Genomic DNA, 19592 nt, shown 5'->3' on the forward strand with positions numbered 1-19592 from the left:
TAATGTACACGCAATGTTTTACAACCTCCCCTGAACGATTTAACTTGTCAAATAGTAAACGACGTTTAAAAACGTCCGGTTTGCTGCGTTTACATGCCGCGTTTTTAAAATTTTTTTTTTTTTTTCAAATAGTCAAAAACGTATCTTCATGAAAAATGTCTGTAAACGAAATGCGGCTTAACGCAAGTTACCGTGTTTACAAGCTGTTACAGGCATTCGGTGTTTCAAATGGCTCTGAACATCCGTCCTGAATGCATTTCTTTGCTTTCCAAAAAATGCTTCCAAACTCAACAGCCTAGAAACGACTATAACCACTTAAGTACCGAACCTCTTTTTGAGAGTTAAAAACAGGTTTTTTCTCTACAAAATTACTTATAACCCTCAAACATCATATTTTTTTCCAACACCCTAGAGAATAAAATGGCGGTCATTGCAATACTTTGTCACAAAGTATTTGCGCAGCGGTCTTACAAGTGCACTTTTTTTGGGGGAAAAAATACACTTTTTTGAATTAAAAAATAAGACAACAGTAAAGTTAGCCCAATTTTTTTTTTTATATTGTGAAAGAAAATGTTATACCGAGGAAATTGATACCCAACATGTCACGCTTCAAAATTGCACCCGCTCGTGGAATGGCAACAAACTTTTACCCTTAAAAATCTCCATAGGCGACGTTTAAAAAATTCTACAGGTTGCATGTTTTAAGTTACAGAGGAGGTCTAGGGCTAGAATTATTGCTCTCGCTCTAATGATTGCGGCGATACCTCACATGTCTGGTTTGAACACCGTTTTCATATGAGGGCACTACTCACGTATGCGGGCGCTTCTGCTCGCGAGCTCGGTGGGACGGGGAGTGGTTAAAAGATTTTTTTCTTTTTTTCTTATTTATTTTACCTTTTATTTTTACACTGTTTTAAAAAAAAAAAAATGGTGTCACTTTTATTCCGATTACAAGGAATGTAAACATCCCTTGTAATAGAAAAAAAAAAGCAAGACAGGACCACTTAAATATGAGATCTGGGGTCAAAACGTCATATTTACACTTTAATGCAATAAAAATAAAAGATAAAAAATTTGTCATTTAAAAAAAAAAAAAAAAAGGCCCTTTAAGAGCTATGGGCGGAAGTGACATTTTAACGTCGCTTCCGCCCTGCATTATTATGGAGACTGGTGGGGGCCATCTTCCGCTCACTCTTATGGGAAACCGGACCACCGGCTGAAGAAGAAGATACCAGGGTTAGGCCATAATAACGATATCCCCCTTCAAAGTAAGGACGTACATCGTCGTGCAGCGGTCCGGAAGTGGATAAAAATGCCTGTAAACAAAACGCGGCTAAAGGTAAGTTACCGCGTTTACAAGCCGTTAGAGGCATTTGGCGTTTCAAATGCCTCTGAACATCTGTCCTAAATGCATTTCTTTGTTTTTCAAAAAAGGCTTCTAAACTCAACTGCCTAGAAATGACTATAAACGACCCTGTGTACATGTACTGATAAGATAACAGAGGAGAGTTCAGGGGCAGCTGAAAAAAACGCCCAACTGCTCTTAAATGTCCGTCTACCAGCGGCAGTGTACATGAGGCCTTCAAAGCTCATCTTCTTTCAGCTGTTAGTTTGTAAAAAAATTTGGTGCAACCTACATACCTACCATGTACAGTAGTGAGGGTCATCTTCATCTAGCGTCTGACGCGCACACTACTCAATGTTTTGACAACAGAGCGCACGAGAAGCCTACAGAAACCTGCGAGGGGGGCCTCCAAGGTTTCAACTGCCCAGGGGCCTCCACAGAGTTTAATCCAGCACTGTTCAATGCACTCGCTGTCAAGCATCTGCCATCCATATTCTACAATGCTAAAAAGAGATTTCATTTTTGGTGAACTACGGCCAAAAATTGGACTTGGTCCAGCCAGGGTCTGTCAGCACTATGCAGATGAATAATATAGAAATGGTTTTATTTCTACCAGATATCACTCAAGTGTATAGGTGAGGTTTTTTTCCTGCTCTGAGTACATTGCTATCCTGTGATTACATATAATGTTTAAAACATTTGTCGGAGTTATGCGCGAAGCCGTCTCCAATCAGACATATTTATTGCGTGTTTTAAACATTTGAATGCAGTTGTGTCTGGCCGCGGCGGAGCAGGTGTCACTTCTGCCTTGAAGAGAAATTGGCCGTGCAGCCCCTGTTGAAAGAAGGCTGATGGGCTGCTATGGAGGCCTGCGGAATACAGAATTGGGATTTTCGATTTCCCAGCTGCTGGGCAGACACACCTGCACCTTACTTACAGTGACGGATTTCTGCTCCAGGTCCACTCCCCCGGCAATGCTGAAGCCCAGACCGGCTCCCACTTCTTTATTCAGTACTACAAAATACACATCTTCTTTCCGCTGTTGGAGCAGAGACAAATGGGATAAGGTCATCAATACAGCATTGTGACTAACATTATTACTATACCGAATTTACGATCAGCCATAACATTATGACCATTGATTATCTCATTACAATGGCACGTAAAAAAAGTGGATGGGATATATTAGGCAGCAAGTGAACATGTTGTTGCTGAAGCTAATGGGCGTTAAGGTGTGGTGGTTCCCTGATAATATACCATACACATATTTGTTAAAAAATAGTATTAATTCAAATATAGAAAAAGACTTACGTACATTTATCAAAGAGGAGGGCTATCAAAAAAAAAGCCCGCAGATTTATAAAAAGTACATATACACAACATGCCGGAAAAAGGTGTTTACATGGAGATTGCCAACATGTTTCACGGCCTAGAGGACACTTCTTCAGGGCATTATTTCATAAGATCTGGCTCCAGACCTTTAAATTATCTGGCGTGTTTCTACTAAGGGGAGACCAAAAATAGACCGTCTTGTGGGTGGCAACTACATAGCATGAAATACCTGATGGAATCAAGGAGCAGTTAATGTAAGTGCTCTCATCTGGATGTAATGAATTGATGGAAAACAAGGCAATGGCTCCACAAATCCTTCTCCAAATGGATAACATCCAGTGGGTCAGCAACCAAAGGTTCCCAAATGCAAGGCATTCAATCCAAAAAGAAGGTCCACATATGTCCTCCACAATATGGAATGGAGGAAGCGTGGGTATTTGGTTGAATGCCTTGCATTTGGAAACCTTCGGTTGCTGACCCACTGGATGTTATCCATTTGGAGAAGGATTTGTGCAGCCATTGCCTTGTTTTCCATCTATTCATTACATCTTGTATCGGGAAATAAGATACTCTAATAACCAAACTGATAAGCGGCATGGAGGAGCTCAGCTATGAGGAAAGATTAGAGGAACTGAATTTATTCTCTCTTGAGAAGAGGAGGTTAACCTCCCTGGCGGTATGATTATTTCGGATTTTAGGTGCTGAAAGCGGTACAATTATTTTGCATGGAAATTTGGCGTTTTATATTGTAGGCCTGTAATTCTTAACAATAACACACTTAAATCTGTCCAAACAAGAGTCTAGTAGATATCCCGGATATGATGAAGTTTGAAACACAAAAACATAAATTATAATCTAATAAATAAATATAAATAATTAAAATAATAATAATATAATAATAATAAAATAAATTTCCCCACGAGTCACTATCGCTCAAATCTGCAAGTGTTCTAATTTACTATCGCTGTTTTCTAGCTGGTCTAAAGCCACTTTTGACGTAAAGGGACACTTTTTGGTTGCTATGGACAATCTCAAGTTTCCAGGCAGAAAGAACGGTATATATAATATAAAACTGCACACAGGGCATTGGACAAAGCACTGGGGACAAAAGGAAATGTGAAAAAATGTCATACAGTACTGTAATCTGTAAGATTACAGTACTGTATGTGTTATGATTTTTACTTTTTTTTTTTTAATTTGCCGCCAGGCTCCGCCCCGTGCGTCGCAATGCTCGCAGGGAACGGAGCCTGGCACAGAGAGGCTTCGGAGGAGGACAAGGGCCAAATTGTAATGGCTAGACCACTAGGTCAGAGCAACTCCAAAACTGCAGCTCTTGTGGGATGTTCCCAGTCTGCAGTGGTCAGGACCTACCAAAAGCGATCCAAGGAAGAAAAACTGGTGAACCAGTAATGGGTGGCTAAGGCTCAGTAATGCACCTGGAGAGTGAAGGTTGGCCCGTGTAGTCCAAACTAAAAGAAGAGCTACTATAGATCAAATTGCTGAAAAGGTTAATGCTGGTTTCAATAAAAGAACTCTAGTCTTCTGGAGAGGTTTTCCACTAAATTTTGGAGTACATCTGAGGGAATTTGTGTTTATTCGGCCGAAAGGGTATTGGTGAGGTCAGGTGCTGATGTTGGATGAGAGGACCTTGCTTACAAATCGGTGTTTTAGTTGGTGGACAGGTCTCTACAAATTTTAAGCCCCATAATGTAGCCAGAAACTCTTGGGACATAAACGAGAACTCCCTCTGTGCCCTTTAAAAAATGGTAACTTTCTATTCAACAAAGATTCCAAACCAAACACATAAATTCATATTCCATATAAACCCTTAAACTAGACATACAAATTATGATGATAACCTTATGAAAAAGAGAGTGTTTTCCAGTCTGTAGCACCAGGAAACAAGATACCTTAATAATCCAACACTAGGTACCTTGAGGTATGTGCAAACAACTGGCCTTGCAAAACGAGGAGACACACTTAAATGAAAATAAACATTAAAAATAGCATATAAAGCAAGTATGAAACCTACATAAACGTTAGACCTGAGCTCTGAACAAGTGAATGCATCCACACAGCCCAAGGCAATAATTATAGGACTGTCTTTAGGGTTAATCACAGTCCCACTGAACAAGAAGAAGGATATTCATCTTGACCGCTAAGCCACAGTAAAGCAAAAGCATCAAATACCACATATCTAAACCTGCCAACAAGACTGTATTTATTGCAAACGGCAACCCAACTCTGGCTATAAACCTTGAAATATTAGGAACTGAAACATGGACTATAAACCACAAATGAGACAAATTATCATCTAGTGATAAAGAAAAAAAGGTTTACTCTAATGGGTATGGATTTGTCAGCAAGAAGACATAAAAGAGACCAAAATGAGAACACATTAAATATAAACACAGGGTGATCCACAAAGGAGGTCAGTTCAGGGCCACTTTCTCATAGCAAAAGTTAAACACCTTGGTATATGCCACTGTATCCCAAGATAATAGAGTAATGTCTTTCATTTATCCTGAAAAATAGCTCACATGCCTCAAATGCAATATGACTAATGCTTAAGCAAAACAGAGATGGAAAATTCAATTATCCGTCTACCTCATGTCTCAGCTATAAACTGTAAACATCTACTTAACTCACAAGATGTAGAGTTTCTGAAATGCGTTCTATTATTTACTAATCTACTGCAGAAAATGGGGATGGTGGTGGATCAAAAGTACATTTTTTACTTTAAAGTAGAACTCTAGTTTTAGGTTAGGGGATTAGGTTAAGGCAAAACGAAGAAGTAAATGATGAGGACAAAGGAATGTCACCCGAACGGTAAAAAATAGGAGGGTCAACTACAGTCTAAATGCAAAAAATTGTAAGACTTTATTGATGAAACAAAATTGAATAAAATGCGTTAGCTTCACCAGAGGCAGAGTGAACTAACGCATTTTAGTCAAAGGTGACATTCCTTTGTCCTCATCATTTAGTTCTATAGTTAACTACTGGTATAACAGGAGGTATCCAGTCTAATTGACGAACTAGACATTGCTTGCCAATACAATATATGGTGATGTGGATTCAGTGGGGCTTTCACCTTTATTCTATTTAAGGCAAAACGAATCCCTCCTATATTTGTCAGCCATGGAAGCTGCCATCTTGGCCTCTGTTTAATCTTCAACTGCCATGATGCTACAATGTGATCATTTATGACACCAGCCAATTGATGGTTTGACAGTTTGGTTGAGAGCACAACCAATGTGACAGTTACTTTCCCGGCACGTGCCATGAATAGAACTGTTTTTTGAAATTGTTAAATCAATGAGTTTAGTTACGCTTTAAGCCGGCCACACAACAGGCTCAAACCCCCCCCCCCCCCCAAAAAAAAACAGATTGCTCCATCCACACAAATGAGGTGGATTGGGGAATCTTCCCCATAGGGACATAGTATGCTGACAACTGTACCTGCCACTGTCAGAATACACTGACCAATAGCAGCAGAAAATTGGTGGCAGCCACACACTGGTCAGAATTCGGCTCATCCCTGCTGATTCAGCTGAATTTTGTTCAGAGTATAGCCTGCCTAAAAAGTACAGAGAATTCATTGCTAATGTGGTCTGTTTAAACAGTCTGGGGAATTCAATAAATCTCTACAACACTTTTTAGCACTATGGCCCTTTAAAATGGCCTGCACCAGATTAAAAAATTCCTGTCACCCATTTTGGTAACTTTCCCGTCACATGCGGCAGATTCAGGTAGTTCTCAATAGCGCCGTTTTTACAAAGTGATGCTATTAATGCACCAAATTGAAAAAATAACGACCTTTAGTTTCCATATAACAAAACTAGAGGTGATTAAGACCTACTCTAAGTTGGCGTACAGAGACAGGAAGAGTGACTGTCCCTGTATGCAGTGTAGAGCAGCATATTTGCCGCCGTAACCCGTTCCTTAACACTTCATAGTCCACAGTCTAGTTGCAACCAATAATGCTGCAGTGGGTGGAGCCTGATGGGGAAGCTGGCATGCTAGTTCCCCATCACATCCGCTCTTTCCTTGTAATTGACAGCTGGCAGTGGGTGAATTCTATAGCCAAAAGCAGTCTGTCTATTGGCTACAGATCTGCCTCCTGTGAATCACAAGGGAAGCAAAGCTGATCGGGAACTAGTACTGGCAAATCCTCATCAGGCTCCACCCAGATACAAAACTCCCCACCGTTGCACTGTCCGTGTGATAGCTGCAGCGATGGGGAGAAAGCATCTCCACATGCAGTGCACGCTCCAGGTTCATGAATCTGTCGCCCCCAACAAAGACATTTGTTATGTGGAGGCACGTTGGAACTTTAAAGAGCGTTCATTTTTTATGAATAACCCTGGATCTCTTATCGGTTTGGTGTCACTGTTACCTGAGGAAGAGGTCTCCAGTGGCCTTGAAAAGTCGCCTGGCCTGTTAGCATTTTTTAAGAGTGGCGTGCTCATTATATAGCATTCTTTAAATTATAGTTACATAGTTACATAGTAGGTGAGGTTGAAAAAAGACACAAGTCCATCAAGTCCAGCCTATGTGTGTGATTATGTGTCAGTATTATCCCTGTGTGTTGCGGTCATTCAGGTGCTTATCTAATAGTTTCTTGAAGCTATCAATGCTCCCCGCTGAGACCACCGCCTGTGGAAGGGAATTTCACATCCTTGCCGCTCTTACAGTAAAGAACCCTCTACGTAGTTTAAGGTTAAACCTCTTTTCTTCTAATTTTAATGAGTGGCCGTGAGTCTTGTTAAACTCTGTTCTGCGAAAAAGTTTTATCCCTTTTGTGGGGTCACCAGTACGGTATTTGTATATTGAAATCATATCCCCTCTCAAGCGTCTCTTCTCCAGAGAGAATAAGTTCAGTGCTCGCAACCTTTCCTCATAACTAAGATCCTCCAGACCCTTTATTAGCTTTGTTGCCCTTCTTTGAACTCGCTCCATTTCCACTACATCCTTCCTGAGGACTGGTGCCCAGAACTGGACAGCATACTCCAGGTGCGGCCGGACCAGAGTCTTGTAGAGTGGGAGAATTATAGTTTTATCTCTGGAGTTGATCCCCTTTTTAATGCATGCCAATATTCTGTTTGCTTTGTTAGCAGCAGCTTGGCATTGCATGCCATTGCTGAGCCTATCTACTAGGACCCCCAGATCCTTTTCCATCCTAGAAACATTGAAACTAAGGTACATATACCATAGGTGGTAGGTGGTCAGGAACACCCAAAAATGGTAGTATAGATAAAAATGAAGCCCTATAGGTAATCTTATGGCTTGTTATATGCCTTGGACACTCCAACAGTGTGATCTCTCTGCTTTAGTTTCTGTCCACCAGGAGTTTTGAGTGTTCTTACCCACCTTTGTTCCAGCTATTCTCCATAATATAAAATAAATGAAGGATCCAACAGGGATGGTGGGAGCCCCTCATAATGGTGACAGCAGTGTGCAGAAACTTTTAAAAAGACCATGTCACCTTGCCCAATCAGCTCAAAGTGACAGCATCTTTTGCCCACCCAGACAAAATTTTACTCATCTCTTTAGCACTCCCACCCTGCTCTTTCTTTGGTGGCCTGCACTGCAAAATACCCAATGCATTTGGGTATGGGGGAGCATGTGGTCTCCTACCTTGATGCAACAAACAAGGTGAATAGGCAAGGTGACACTGCCTATTTGAGTTATTTAATTCTCCAGCATCCACTAACAACCGTAATGCATTAATAAAAAAGATTTTGCAAAAAAAAAAAAAAATATATATATATATATATAAATATAAAAACTGTAATGCAACAGGAACAATTGTTTCTCTGAATTTAATGTAATAGTATTGATATACTGCCTAATAACATTGTACCTATATTTTGTTTGGAGACAGAATAAATGTTCACCAAAGTCAACATCCTGTACAATTCATACTTACCATACAAATAACCTGACATACATTACTAGTGGTTATAAGCAGCTGTTCATTATAGTGCAGCTTACATTTAGAGATTTGTGGTTATTTAAGTAGGCAATACTACTGCTGGAACACAGCTTGGGAGAGTTATAACCCACCAGGTCAGACACAGCTCCCAGCACAGTCTGTTCTGTGAAAGTGGAATTTGACCTTCTAATGTGGACCTCAAAAATGTACTTTCAGTGTATGCCAGCCACCCTGCCTGTCCAAACCATAAAATGTCTCACATCCCTTTACCCAGGCCTTCCAGAAAGGCTATGATCCATCTATATCTGGCTGCCCTGATCCTGACTCCACATTAGCTCTGGCTGAGGCCAACCAACCTGGAAGACCATATAACAGGGTATGCTCTAGGTCTATGTACAGAGCTTACTGGGAGTTAATGTCCAAATCTCACTGGGAAGTTCAATGATGTACTGATTGTCATTGCTGGCAGTCAGTATACAGAGATTGCTGGCAGTCAGTTTATATAGCTTGCTCAGCCACACCTCCACTCACAGCTTGGCCAATTTACCCACTGGAAAAAAAGAAGTCCAAGAGTGATCAGTCCAGTTCTTGTGCTTAGTGCTGGGACCACGTCTGTCACAGTCAACTGGCAGGTACAGACGTAAAACCCACCAAAGCTGCTGAGACCTCATTGTGCAACCCACTGTGCTCCATAATGAGGTCTGAAATCCAGCGGGCCACACATTGAGCACTGGTAAGCACATGTTAGTTAATGGTGTCCTGGAGTCTTCTCAGACACAATGGGGTTCATTTACCTGGAGCTGCATGGCGTAGGGTGTGTAGAGTGAGAGCCCCGTCTGAGAATTCATCCTTTACATCGATCCTGTGGGGTAATCCTCCCTTTAATACACTGACAGGCTGCCCGTAGTATAAAAATAACAGGTGACCCTGCGCTACGGTATCTATCATGCAGATGTATGTGATGATAATAGAGTCAAAGTGCACAAAAGTGCCAATAGCAGAAAAAGTATATAAATATAAAAGATGAAAGAAAAGAAGGAATTGCTGCCTCTACATATTGCTGCCACCTAAGTGGAGCAGAAAATGGGGTTAGAAAAGGTAGAAGTGGCGCTATTCCTCTCTGATTTCAGTATAGTGGAAAGAAATTGCCTTGCAGTTTATAAAACCTTTAATCTATCCCAAATCAAACCAAATAAAAACAAAGAGAAACAAATGATAAACTATAAAAGACCGGTGTTATACCCTCTGCCTTTTCAATGTCTGAGATAGACCCCTTGTCTGAGATACACAGGGGGTAACACTTCTGTGGCATTTTTGACACCATAGGGCTTTTTCGGGATTTGGGTCCCATAACATCTTCTAAGGAAGACCAAACCATCCCATATGTTTATGGTTTCGATCCACCAGCCTGATTTAAAAGGCAGAGGGTATAACACCAGTCTTTTACAGTTTTCCATTCGTTTCTCTTTGTTTTTATTTGGTTTAATTTGGGATAGATTAAAGGTTTTATAAACTGCAAGGCAATTTCTTTCCACTATACTGAAATCAGAGAGGAATAGCACCACTTCTACCTTTTCTAACCCCAGGCTGCCCGTAGTGTCTTCCCTGCACTCCCGCACTCATGTCCCCGCTGAAGCGGGTCTCCGAGGCTCTGGCCAAGCTGGATAAATATCGCTATGAGGGACGAGAACAGGCGGAGGAAGATGGCGCCGCTGCCATTCAAGAAGCAGAAGAGCTACCCTCTGGAGACACCGCCAGAATCCTCAAGGCTATCTCCCTGTGCCAAACTACCCTCACTTCTACAATAGAAGAGGTGAAGGTCGACATCTCTCTCATCCGCCAGGACATCCACAAATTGAGGGAGAGATTTCCACCCCACACCGTTGTGAAGCTCTTCAGTTACTAGCCACCCCCTTGAGCCCGCCAAGGTCACACTTGAACCCATGTTCCTTTTTCTGACCTGGTGAATACTGTTGCTTTTTTAAGTTTTGTTTTCCTGGCCAGTCGCTACCCCCCATGGCCGTGGCGGTGGTAGTCATTTGTTTATTCTGCCATGCTGGTCCAGTGTAGGCAAAGTTCATGTGTTCTGTGTTTTGAGTTACTTACATTTGACTTACCTCATATCTCAACCTCACTGTATTTGCTCTATACTGAATTCTCATGGTCATTTACTACCCTCCTTGGCTCTCTGTGCAACCAGTACTAACAGACCATTGGCCCCTGCCGTCTGCTTGCACAGACCTGCCACACTTGCATATGTAATGCTTTTTTTTTCTTGTACTGCATGCTGTTCTGCACTGTATTTGAAATGTTTGACTGATCTAAAGGAGGCTGTCCCCTGTGGTCCGACTGAATGCCTAAATACCGCCGAAACTGCCATGGCTTCTCTCAAATTAGTTACATGGAACGTGCGCAGACTACGAGCTAAACCCAAAAGCTTAGCTGTCCTTTCCCACCTCAAATCTTTGGGCACAGATGTCTCTGTCCTTGTTAAGGCTCACATCACAGGACAGATGCAGATGGCGCTCAAAAAACCCTGGGTTGCCTGGCTTTATCACGCCACCTACACCTCTAATTACCGCAGAGTAGCTATTCTGATCGCTAAATCAGTGCAGTTCCAACTCCACTATCTGCAGTCGGGTCTGCAGGGTCGGTCTCTATTTCTCTATGCCACCGTGGGTGGCTTGGAGGTTCTCCTTGTGGCATTTTATATCCCACCTCCGTTTCAGTTTGCTGTCCCGCCAGAGAGAATAGCCTTCATGGCCAAACATCCCACAGTGCCCGCTATCTGGATGGGTGATTTTAATATGACGATTAACCCCAGCCTTGATGGACTTGGCTTATCTGCCAAGATGTCATCCCAGCCATCCCTCACCAGATTTGGGAGGTTTCTCTCAGAGTTTGCCATGATAGACACTTGGAGACAAGCATCCAACCACGATAGCCTACTCCTGCTTTAGAATATAAACAAAAAAGTCAGTGCTACTACCCATACATCACATAGAAAACAGAGCTCCCGGGGGCTCGATCCACAGTCGCTGGCTGAGTAGAGAAATGAGGAAAAGATGATCAGCACTCCGGTGATTGCTCTTAAAATATGTTGTATTAATTGTCAAGCCACAGTGACCAAACGCAAATGAGAACAGTTGATGCATTTCAGCCTATAAGGCCTTAGTCTCCTACAATTAGATATTAAATCCTTGCTAAACTCCTCGCCCTGCGGCTAAATAAAGTGATACTTCGTTTAATTCACTCGGATCAGACCGGGTTAATTCCCAACAAGAACACAGCATTCAATCTCCGGAGACTCTTTATGAATTTACAGGCCGCACATAACACCATTGGAGTGGAGTGGAACTACCTGTGGGAGTGTCTCCGCAGGTTTGACTTCGGCCCAAAATTTGTCAAATGGCTCCAACTTCTTTACCAGGCCCCCACTGTCAGTCTCTATGCGGACAACATGCTTCTCTACCTAGAGGATGCCGGCCCTTCCCTTGTGGCGGCTCTACAGTTGATAAAGCAGTTTGGACTGCAGATCAACTGTTCTAAAACCCAAATCCTCCCATTGGATGTAGATGTCCCTACGGCAGATCAAGCAGCACTCCCCCTGGTTAGAGCAAGCCGGATCAAATATCTGGGCGTGCAATGCTCGAGAACCCCGCGGACTACATAGGCCTAAACTTAGAGCTCCTCTTTGACCTTCTTAAAACCAAGACCCAGGTCTGGTCCTGACTACCCCTTGGAATTATGGGCCGTAATAATTTAGTAAAAATGATTTTCCTCCCCAAGTTGCTCTACCTGTTCTGGCATGCACCTTTATACATCCTCTCCCGTGTCTTCAAGTCTATGGAATCTATCCTTAATACATTTGTATTGGGCTCCTACCGTCAAACTTTTGTGGCAACTCTGAAATGCCTTGTCCATCTGGGCGGTACTGCCCTTCCCGATCTTGCCCTCTATTGTATTGCCTCGCAGCAGTCCCACTTTTACTACTATAATCAAGTAGATAGAGATCGGTATTCTACTCTGGTATGCTCCTCTGTTACTAGCTTGGTTACCCATCCTTTTCAGGTTCTACTGAATGGCACCCATGGGTCTACACAGTGGGCACTAGAAGCCATATGGCGTTCCATCACTGCAAGGTATGGCAGCTTGCCATGGATATCACCAAGGCCCCTGCACTCCACACCCACACACCATTGTGGGACAATTCCCAACTGCCCGAACTGCTTACCGTCCCTGACTATAATCTTTGGATTGCCAAGGGGGTCTTGTTTCTCTCACAGGTCCTGGACAATGGTACGGTTAGGTCATTTCAAGCCATTAAGGACGATTTTGGTCTACCTAAACGCATGTTTTTCCGCTACCTCCAGCTCCATCATGCCCTAAATTCCCAATTCGGAGACTCCATTCCCAAACTGGAGTCGACATTCCTGGTGGATGTGGTTCTTGGTCAGGACCCTAAGAAGCTGATCTCCTCTTTCTATAACCACCTCATGCTACCTATGGCCATTTCACATGCTTACCAATTGAAATCCAAATGGGAGACGGACCTGGGGGTTGTGGAAAACGAGGACTGGCCTCCTGTAAGATGGTGACCCCATAAACTGTTAGACCGACTCACACACCTCTATATCCTTCATAGATCTTACCTTACCCAGATTCATCTCTCTAAATATAAACCTGTCTACAGCCAAACCTGCCCCAAGTGTGGGGACTCCAGGGGTACATGTTACCACCTACTGTGGACTTGCCCTCATCTTCAGGAATACTGGTCGCAGGTGGTTAAGTTCCTCCACGACCACATGGGCTCCACCCTAACCCTGTGCCTCCAGTCAGGGTTTACTAGGTCTCCTTGCCATCTCTGAAGAGGAAAAGTACCTAAATATATTTTTGCAAGAGTCTCGGTTTATGGCCAAAATACAAATAGCCCGGTCTTGGATCAAAGCGTCTCCCCCTACCATTCAGCAATGGATCAGGGCAGTGAACGTTACACTTCTCTATAAAAAAGTACTGTATTCACACAGGGGCTGCCCAGCCAAATACAACAAAATCTGGGACAGGTGGCTGGAGTACTCCTCCACTTGCACAGACGACCAATAACTCATCTAAGATATGGTCTCTGATGTAGCTTATGATATGGCCTTTCGCTCTCATTTTGTATGCTTGTATGCCTCCACGTGATGTGCTGTGCTACGCTCCCTGCTGTTTTCTTAAAAAGTGCGTTACTCTCATGCTCAGGCACCACAGGCCCAAGTGGGTAGGTTCTTGGGGCTATCCTAAATAATAGGACCTGTTATATACCCTGCACTTGCATAGGTTCTGTCAAATGCTTCATCCTTCTGATTAGTGCTTGTTGCACTTTGTACTTGTATGCATATCCTTTTCTTTTTTATGCTCAATAGACTTTATTCTGATTTAAAAAAAAATGTAATTGAACAAGCTGAAGATAGAAACTGATTGGCTACCATGCACAGCTGCACCATATTCTGAGTTCACTGGTTTTTGTAAATCTCCCTCAATAAGTAAAGGTAGAAAAAGGTGAAACATTTTAATATTTAAATGAAATCTAATGGCAAAACCCTTTTTTAAGTGGTGAGTCAGGTTCTAAAAAAGAAGAAAAGGCAGGCACTTAACCCATAGACCTCCCAATTTTAATCAAATATTACATAATTCATCGGGTAATATAATGTAATATGACTTCATTAACATTGTAAGGTCAATGGGTCAATTATCAAAGTTGGGTACTTTTTATTTTTTTTTTTAGTTATCACTGTGCATTTCCAACAAAAAAAGTGGAAGTAAGGGTGTAAGGGTTGAGTGCTGGATGGATTTGTTACAAGGTCTTTACTGCTGTCTTTGGAGATTTGCCCTCTTAGTTTATCTGGGTCACCACTGTTACTGGGATCGGACTGAGAAAATCTGAAAGTGAGTAGCCACTGGAGCAGGTATAAAGAGGAAATTTTGCAATGGGGACACTTAATTCAAAGACAACACTCTAAGAAGGAATTTCCCTTGCTTGAAGAGGTTTCATTTCCTGTTGGGTCTACAGGCAAGAGAGTGAAGGTGGAAATCTCTCCAGTGGGACAAAGATGACAAAGAAAAGTGGGATAGGATTTTATCTATTCCCTACTCCATCCAAAACAAAAAAAAGTTTATGATATCTCTTTAGTAATCCAGACCCCAGTTGACCCCAACCGTATATACCCCTCCATGTCTAGTTTATGTTGGCACTGTCTATAGGCCAAGGGCTCCTATCTACATTTGGTGGGTTTTAGGCTCCTCTCCCCATTCTGGCAGAGCATATTTACCACCTGTAACTATGTGTATATCTGACATCCAGGCTTCTCCCAAGGTCGCCCTAATGTAGATGATTCCTGGGCCCATTTCCAAAATCAAAAAGGGTATCCTTAGGTATTGCTTATTAGCAGCCCGGCTAACCATATCCCATCATTGGAAATCTCCTACACCCCTTCACCTTTTGGAGTGGGCCCAGATTCTTAACAACGTCATGGCTATGGAAACACCAGTTGCAGAAGATAGTTTGGACCCAGAGAAAGTATGCACTACATGGACGTGCTGGTGGGCCTATAGTGATTCAGTCGCTTTCCGAACTCTAGTTGCAGGATAGCGAGTCCACCTTTCCTATGGTTTCACTGGGGCATGTATTCCTTTTTTGTGGTGGCTCCTTGGGTTTTTTCTTTTTCTATGCTCTCTACACTCTTTTTCTTTTCCGGTCTTTTTAACTAAAGTTTAAAAGTTTTGGCTGACGTTCTATTTGAACTTCTGGAGTTTGTCAGAAGCCAAGAGAGTTTCTAAGCAAGATTAAAACAAAAAAAAAAAAAAAAAACACACCACACCAAATGTCGGTTCCCAACTGAAAATATGTAACAAATGTAAACCACTCACCTCCACTTGTGCTTTTGCTTCCTGAATCAGAGTAATGATATCTGATTTGGATGCCACAGAAGTCAAAACAGCCTGCAGCTTTTGCTGGTCCCTGGTGGAGACGCTAAGCTGGTCCAAGCTAAACATACAAACACAATTAAACAGAGTAAGAAGCTGGCAAAAAAAAAAAATTGCATATTATTTCCTATCCTTTAGAAAAGATTCACCTAGATCTGCTCTATTTAAATTATGTTGATATGAAATATGAAAATTCAGGCAAACAAATGTCAAGTGGTTATTTATAACTCTTAACTGGCATTGTGTGCTTCAATCCAAGCTTTTGAGAGTCTATTGTCCTTGTTTGAGTTTCTAAATCATGACCAGTAATATATTTTTATTCTAATTCTAAAGATACACTATGTCCTAAGAAAGTCACCCTAGAACATTTAAGCTTGCTTGAGACCCAAGATGAGTCAGAGAACATCCACAGCCAGGTTGAAACAATGCTTCTTTCTTGGAAGTTTCAGAAAATAGGCTCACAGAGCGGTTTGTGATAAATACACTACTTTAAGGGTTGATGTAGACAGGGGTTGTCAAACGTTGCCTTTTGCATTCAACAGAAGCACTACAGTTATAGAAGAAAAAGAAAACACAATCACTTACCTTACTGACCATGACTTTCTGACAAGTTCTCCATCTTGTGGCCCATCTCCATCATATGCTAACCCAGATACACCATTGTCTTTAGAGCTCAAACGAGTGCCATTTAAAGAAGATACATAGTCGGATCCTGGAGTCCTTCTGGGTGTAATCTCCAGTTCTGTTTTATACTGTGGAGCTTTAGACTCTATAGAGAAATCCTCAGTGCAAAGTTTATCAAGCTCCGGCATGCTTAGGGCTCTCAATTCTCGTAATTTGGAACGGGATAAAGACGGCCTTATGTGGCTTGGCGTCGTCCTGTTTTTTCTGACCTGGACCCTATGTACAGAATTCTCTTCTTTCTCAGTCCTAGTGGACTCGTGGTCTGAAATATCCTTTACAGAGTCTACTGGGAGCTTTTCAGTGTATGTTAAGGCCATACTTGAGGAAGATTTTGCCATTTCTGTTGCTAAGGACACTTCACTTTGGTTATCACAACAGGAGCTCAAGCTGCGCCTTAACACCTTCGTATCCTCAATGGACTGTGTATGCGAGGATATTGAACCTGAAGATCTCCGAGTTAATGGAGGTTTACAAGAAAAAGGAGTGTTATTTATTTCAATGATCTTCATGACACTTTTGTCAAAGTTTACTAGATTCTCAAATGACTTAATCCTCTGCTTTACAGTCAAAGAAGATAAAGTTTCATGAGGCCAGTTGAATTCATAATAATAATTCCTTTTAACAGACCTTGGTACATCATTCCTTACAGAGCCCCTTTCATTGACAAGTAGACTATCCTCATTTGTTTTGGAAAGATCTTCAGTACTGTAGTCATATATGCTTTGATATGATACTGGCAAACTGATTGGATCATCCAAAGAAATAACTTTTCTATGATGGACATCATTGTTTGCAGCATTTGGAAGATGAGTTGGCATTGAATAAGTCCTTGTCACTGTCTTAGATCCACTAGGTGGTTTCTCTACAAGGGGGGCATGTTCATTGAGCTTTGGAGATTTGTAAACAATAGCAAAGCTGTCATATATGGTATAGTCGGTTTTACTTCTGCTTTCATTTCTTAAGTGTGTGTTTATAGACGATAGAGAAGGAGACAATTTTACTTCCATGAATGTACGTCGAACATCATTATTGTCTATTTGCTCTTCACGATTATGGACAGAAGCCAAACTGTGGGTTTCATTTTTAGGCACTGTGTTGCTTCTAGAAACTCTGCTTAGGTCTCCTTTTTGTTTGATATCAATATCACTTTTGTTGCTGAAGCACTTGCCAGTGTCTGTGGTTTGATGGCATGCAACTTTGTCTCCAGTGTCAAAGCTTTCATCCATATCTACAGAGGACTCGATCTCTTGATTGCTTTCCTCTGGACTTTTTGTTCCATTGTTTGGTGATTTCTCATTACTACCGAGGCTTGACTTGGAACTAACCACTGAACTGGGATCGACCTTAGCTTGGGACAGTATAGTTTTATTTGTAGCTCTTCTGTTGCTCAAATCTCTGGGAGAAGGTGGCCCATCCATTATGGTGGGCCTCTTGGGTAGAAGTTTAGGAGAAGGCTGCGTGGTGGATTTTCTATAGTCCCAGCTTTCTGTTTTATTAATAAATGATTTAGCTAAATCAGCATTGGGCCTACTTTTACTCTTTATAGAAAGCCCCTTTAACTTTGGCCCTGGCTTAGGCATCTGGGTACTGAGAATATCTGGGTTACTGTTCAATACCCTCTTACCATCTTGTAGCTTTGAGCCAGTTCCATTTACCTTGGATCTTTCCACAACAGAGGTTTTTGTTGTGGAACTTTTTACAGTTTTGGTTTCTGTTTTTTCAAGTCCATTTTTCTCATCTGATGTTGAGGTTTGGTGGCTTGTACTTCTTACTGGAGACTGTATGGCACCAAGGGGTTCCTTGGAACAGATACTAGTCCTTACATCAGTATTTATATTAAACAATAATCCTTTACCACAATCAGTTTGACTAGATAGACTATCTGCTTGATCTTTAGCATTTACCTGACTTGTGGCGTTAATGTCCAGGTTATAAATATCAACACACAGAGATGGTCTGACTTCTGTAGGATCACATGTAAGCATTGGTGAACCTTTTTTTAAATAGTCTTCCACATTTAAATCAACTTGTTCAAGAGGTTCCTGAGCATATTTCTTATGGGAAGCATCTAAAGAGGTCATGTTTTCAGAAGTTTCTCCACATTTTGGACCTAGACAGTAACCAGAGTTCAGCTGCCTGGGTTCACAAATAACTGGCTCAGATTGGTAAGAATGTGGAGCCTTATGCATTTCAACATCATCCTTTTTGCTAGCACAACAGATTTCTATTGGCTCTTCCTCTGAATCTGTGGTTGCCTGTGTTTCAGATACAAAAGACTGGTTCTGAAGGGATGAAATCATATCACTTGTAGAATCTGATGGGATTTCCAGTAAAGACTCACTGTCAGAGTCTTCCACTGTTCCATACATTGAGTTTGAGAGTTCAAAAGAACTACTTTCAAACTGTTCAGACAGAGAGAAATCCTCTGTGGTGAAGTTGCTAAAATTTCTACAGTAACTACTTAAGCTGTTCTTATTTACAGCAACTGTATTGTCTATAGGAATAGTGTCCAAAATGGAAAACCCTAGTGGACCAGCAGTATCTACAGCTTGGTAGGTAAAGCTTGTGTTGTTGCTTGACAGTTTATTAGCAGGTGAGTCAGATTTAGCATATGCTGTTTGTTCCAAAAAACTCTTAACCTCCATATTACCCGTCTGGTCTAGCTCACTTATAAAATCATCAATGTTAGTTACAGGGCTACCATCACAATGCCCAGGTGAAGAACAAAGGTTGGGTTCTCCTTTTTTGTCCACTACAGGAGAAATTGATGAAGGCAAATCATTATCAGTAGGGCAACACTGATGAAGGTAAGTATTGCAATGGTCTTTCTCCATTGATGTTTCCTCAAGATGGTCTTCCCTTGTTGTATCTGACCCTGATGTCATGATAATGTGGGACAAGCGATCAACAGCTGTAATCAAATAAAAAGCCTTGTGAACAATCCCAGAAATGAAGAGCTCTATTTATATACTACTAAATGTACTTACTATGAGCATTCCTATAGCTGCTGCTCCAAAACCTAAACAGGGCTATCAATTTTTTTTTTTCTGGGGACCCGAGAAGGCAAAATCTGGAACCACAAAACTGAATGAAGTCCCCTGCACTGAAGCTTAAAAGCTATATTAAATATTAACATAATAAGAGCTATACATTTCTAACATAACTTGCACACAATAAATTGTGCAATTGAAAAAAACAATTGTAATGCCCTGTACACACGGTCGGATTTTCTGACAGAAAAAGTGCGATCGGGTAAATTCTCATCGTGTGTAGACAAATCCAAGGCACAAAGTGCCACGCATGCTCAGAATTAGGGATGAGCTCCGGCGT

At 41.7% G+C, this 19592-nt stretch overlaps 1 protein-coding gene across 2 annotated transcripts in view; it reads right to left on the bottom strand.

Annotated features, from left to right (window-relative positions):
• Window positions 1-19592, bottom strand: part of PDZD2 (PDZ domain containing 2) — a 496705-nt gene that overhangs the window by 39257 nt on the left and 437856 nt on the right. For both annotated transcript variants that reach the window (XM_073620669.1, XM_073620675.1), the window contains 3 exons: window positions 16164-19173; window positions 15522-15639; window positions 2283-2384 (listed from right to left, as the gene is read on the bottom strand). In XM_073620669.1, the coding sequence (XP_073476770.1) occupies window positions 2283-2384; window positions 15522-15639; window positions 16164-19173 (3230 nt within the window). The remainder of the gene's footprint in view (window positions 1-2282; window positions 2385-15521; window positions 15640-16163; window positions 19174-19592) is intronic.

This window comes from Aquarana catesbeiana, linkage group LG01 (assembly GCF_042186555.1).
Source record: "Aquarana catesbeiana isolate 2022-GZ linkage group LG01, ASM4218655v1, whole genome shotgun sequence".
Classification (NCBI taxonomy): domain Eukaryota; kingdom Metazoa; phylum Chordata; class Amphibia; order Anura; family Ranidae; genus Aquarana; species Aquarana catesbeiana.